The sequence below is a fragment of the Syzygium oleosum genome, unplaced genomic scaffold (assembly GCF_021117445.2).
Source record: "Syzygium oleosum isolate NSW1041296 unplaced genomic scaffold, Sole_v2.1 Sole_v2.02, whole genome shotgun sequence".
Lineage (NCBI taxonomy): Eukaryota > Viridiplantae > Streptophyta > Magnoliopsida > Myrtales > Myrtaceae > Syzygium > Syzygium oleosum.
Window position 1 is genome coordinate 20,402,267 of NW_026607486.1, and position 3,467 is coordinate 20,405,733.

The window sequence follows — 3,467 nt, forward strand, 5'->3', positions numbered from 1 at the left end:
AAAGGAAAAGAAAAAAAACAGAAAAAAATAGGAACCGGACGGTTCCGGTTCACACTTGGCCACGAACCGGAACCGCCGGTTCCGAACCGGAACCGGTCGGTTCCGAACCGTGGCCACCTCTAGTGACATGAACAAAATAAAGAATGATATTGGATGCTATTTATCTTTTAGCTATCACAAAATACCGGACAACGCTGCACACTTCCACCTCAAGCAGCATAACGAAGTGGAGTGCTTCTAGCATCTACAACATGCAAAGAACAATACACATGACTTTCCACAAATGCATGATTCTAAGCAGGTATCACTGCATTCAAATAATCAATCATTTTGAATGAAGCCATAATTCTCCTACAGGGTATTTTGAAAATTCCCCCAGAAAAGGATGCATAGTTTCTACAATAAAGCATGATCTACCACCCAACCAAAAAAGGTTAGAATGCCAAACAGAATTGTACCTTGGCTTCATAATCTAAATACTCCTCCTCGAGATGTTTCCTGGGGTGAACTACTTTAGACTCCTCATTTCCCACGCTAGAAATGACCTCAGAACTGTAGTATCCAAAGGCAGATTACATACTTGACCCAAAATAGGCGGAGCAGATAATGAAACGAGCCAAAATATGTCATAAAGATCTTGTTATGCCAAAATCGAATTACCCTTCACTCAAGTTCTTTAAGTTCTCCACAAATTTTCCAATACGGCTTTATAGCAGGTCCCAGCTCTTTTTGCAAATCATAACAAATTTGTCAGAAAGGATAACTACAAGTTTGTGGATGAGAAGAGAATGCACAGATAGATTAAGCTCCTTCAAGAAGAAAGGAAAACAAAAGCTCCTATAAGATCCTGCTTAGATAACGGCACTTAGAAAATCACAACATATAGAGTACCTTGTAAGTGGAAAGGAGCTGAACAGCCAAGTTCACAAAATAGTCCTCGTGTCTCTCCAATTCATCACTATGAGTAACAGTCGAAAACCAAAAATATCCCATGTAAAGATGGATATATGCGATAAGATAGCAATATCGCACTTTTTAATTCTGCTAATAAACCCTCAAGTTGGGAACAAAAGAACACAAAGAACCTAATTGACAGAGAGAGAGAATCTGAAGTCCATACCTGACCTGCTTCTACCTCACTTCTGCATATGAACATTGGAGAACCCAAGTATCTTCCAGAAAATTAATCCACGTACTGAGAACCTCAGCTTCAACCTTACATGATGTGATGGTTTTTGACAGCTCATCTTCCTAAAATATAATCACCAGAAAGTCAAAAGGGAGTTCAATAATAATTGAGGAAACTCGACAATCAAATCAAACAACATAGCCTAAACCTTAGTTTTTAAGTGCACAACAATTTGATTGTTTGCTTCATCAAATTGGTCTCTCTCTTCCACAATATTGCGAAGGCGAGCTTGAGCAGCAGCCAAGGAGTTATTAACCTACAAATATGCTAGTTATCAAAGTATCCAATAAACGAAAAAAGAAAGCACAGTAATTACAGAGTTACAAGAGAATGAATAAATTCACAGACTGATTAGATGGAGTTGACCAGAATCTAAAGCAAGTAAAATTTCAGTCTTCCACTATAAGTACATTAATTCAGTTCGAAAACAGCAGTTGCCATTTTCCACATCTTTTCTCTGAAAGTAGAATAAATCTAGGAACAAACCGAACATCTTTTTTTAGTCATGCAAAGGAATCATGTATCAAGCAAAGTCCATTTATCTCCCCTTGAGCTTATGCTGATTAAGTTGTCAAAAGGTACTTGCACAGCAGATCATGAAATAAGGGCCTCTCTAGTAGAAATAGGTGTGCAATCAGAAGTAGAAATAACATCCACACAGCTCATTATACAAGCAGGACCATTATCAGCAGACATGGTTGTGTCTTGGACTTCATTGATGCAACTTTTTGTGAATAGGCAATATCATAACACCACAATAACCATCAATCCAACTCATATTGCACAATTACAATGAAAGCGAGTTCGTCCTTGTCCAGTCAAATTGAAGACGTCAAGATATTTTACAAGATGATCACAGATTGCCCAAATAGAACTTCCCAAATCCCAACTAATTTTGAATTCGCTGCTATGAACAGTCAGTACCCAGTAGTCCCAAGAAGAATAGCATTTTTGGGACCCAATGAACGAACCACCTGAGAAGCCACCACGGAGAAGAATATGAAGGACACGTACAGTATCCCAAGCGAGGTCGTGCCCAAATTATCTGCCTACAACAAAAATCAAGAAACTCATCAAACCAAAACGCAACGTCAAACGAACCAAAAAAACATTCCTACAAGCAACCTCAGACCCAGAAGGGCAAAATCTGCCTCTGGGTTTTCATCTCACGACCGTCAATTTCTTCTCTCGATTTACCCAAAATTCCAACGAAATCGACTCGGAAAACTCACGATGTTCACGGTGCTCTCGAGATTCTGAGCAGCACCGTAGGCCGAGAAGATGAGCAGGAACCCACAACTCAGGATATGGACATCACGGGCATGGCCTCTCGGAGGCGACGCAGCCGGCGGGGCCTCGGCGGCGACCAGCAGAGCCTCCTCGTCGGAAGCCTCGGCCTCCTCCTCCGGAGCGGCGGTCTCTCGGTCCTCTTGCTCCGCCTCCTCCACCTCTAATTTCTCGGGGAGCTCCTCCTTGCCCTTGACGGGGGGAGGAGCCGCCGCCCCTTCGGGTTTTGCGGCCTCTAGGGCTCCGGAGGCCATGGCGAGGAGTCGCCGGAGGAAGCGCAGGGGGGAAGGGGTACCGAAAACCCTTAGCGAGCGCGAGAGGTTTAGGGGTGTGGGGGAGAGGGAAGAAGCAGAAGCGAGAAGCGGAAGCAGGGGGTGAGGGGATCTGAGGAACAGCAGAGAGAGACAAAGAGAGAAAATGGGGGTGAGGGCGGGAAAATTGGGGTTGCGACGGATTTAAAAAATTCCGCCCCAAATTTGTGATGAATTTATTTTTCGATCGTAAATTTTTGCGATGGATTTTGTTTCCGTTGTAAATTTGCGACGGATTTTTTTTTCCGTCGCAAATTTTTGCAATTTTTCCGTCTAAAATTTTTGCGATGGTTTTTTTTTTCTGTCGCAAATTAGCGATGGATTTTGTTTCCGTCGCTAATTAGCGACGGATTTAGCGACGGCCTTTTAAAAAAGAGTTAAAAAAATTCAAATTTTTACAAAAAAAATATAAAAAAGAGAAATAAAAAATAATTAAGAAATTCGACTTTTTTAAATAAAAATATTTAAAAATTCTTTTATTTTTTTTTATCTAAAATAAAGTCATGAGATTGAAATAATTTTCTAATGAAATCCAAACATCAGAAAACGATTTCCATCGTATATCACCATACAAATGAAAATTAAGCATATTCATGGAAAATAATTTTTCGAAAAACACTTTCCTTTATCATTAAGTTTTCCGCAAAACAAACGTACCCTTAGAGTGATTACCAACTTCT

The 3,467-nt window shown here is 40.7% G+C and overlaps 1 protein-coding gene across 1 annotated transcript; it reads right to left on the reverse strand.

Annotated features, from left to right (window-relative positions):
* Window positions 1–865: 865 nt before the first annotated feature.
* Window positions 866–2,899, reverse strand: LOC115673154 (UNC93-like protein 3). Its single transcript, XM_030595240.2, has 4 exons — window positions 2,422–2,899; window positions 2,114–2,238; window positions 1,338–1,445; window positions 866–1,251 (listed from the first exon to the last, which is right to left on the reverse strand). Exons 1-3 carry the CDS (start codon window positions 2,728–2,730, stop codon window positions 1,346–1,348), a joined length of 534 nt encoding a protein of 177 aa, XP_030451100.2. The 5' UTR covers window positions 2,731–2,899; the 3' UTR covers window positions 866–1,251; window positions 1,338–1,345.
* Between the last annotated feature and the right edge of the window lie 568 nt (window positions 2,900–3,467).

Excerpts from the sequence above, each read along its gene's own strand:
- LOC115673154 (XM_030595240.2), bottom strand. The coding sequence starts at position 2,730 with ATGGCCTCCGGAGCCCTAGAGGCCGCAAAACCCGAAGGGGCGGCGGCT. Across the intron at positions 2,239-2,421 it reads TCGAGAGCACCGTGAACATC|GCAGATAATTTGGGCACGAC; the intron begins GTGAGTTTTCCG and ends TTTTTGTTGTAG. Across the intron at positions 1,446-2,113 it reads ATTCTTCTTGGGACTACTGG|GTTAATAACTCCTTGGCTGC; the intron begins GTACTGACTGTT and ends GCATATTTGTAG.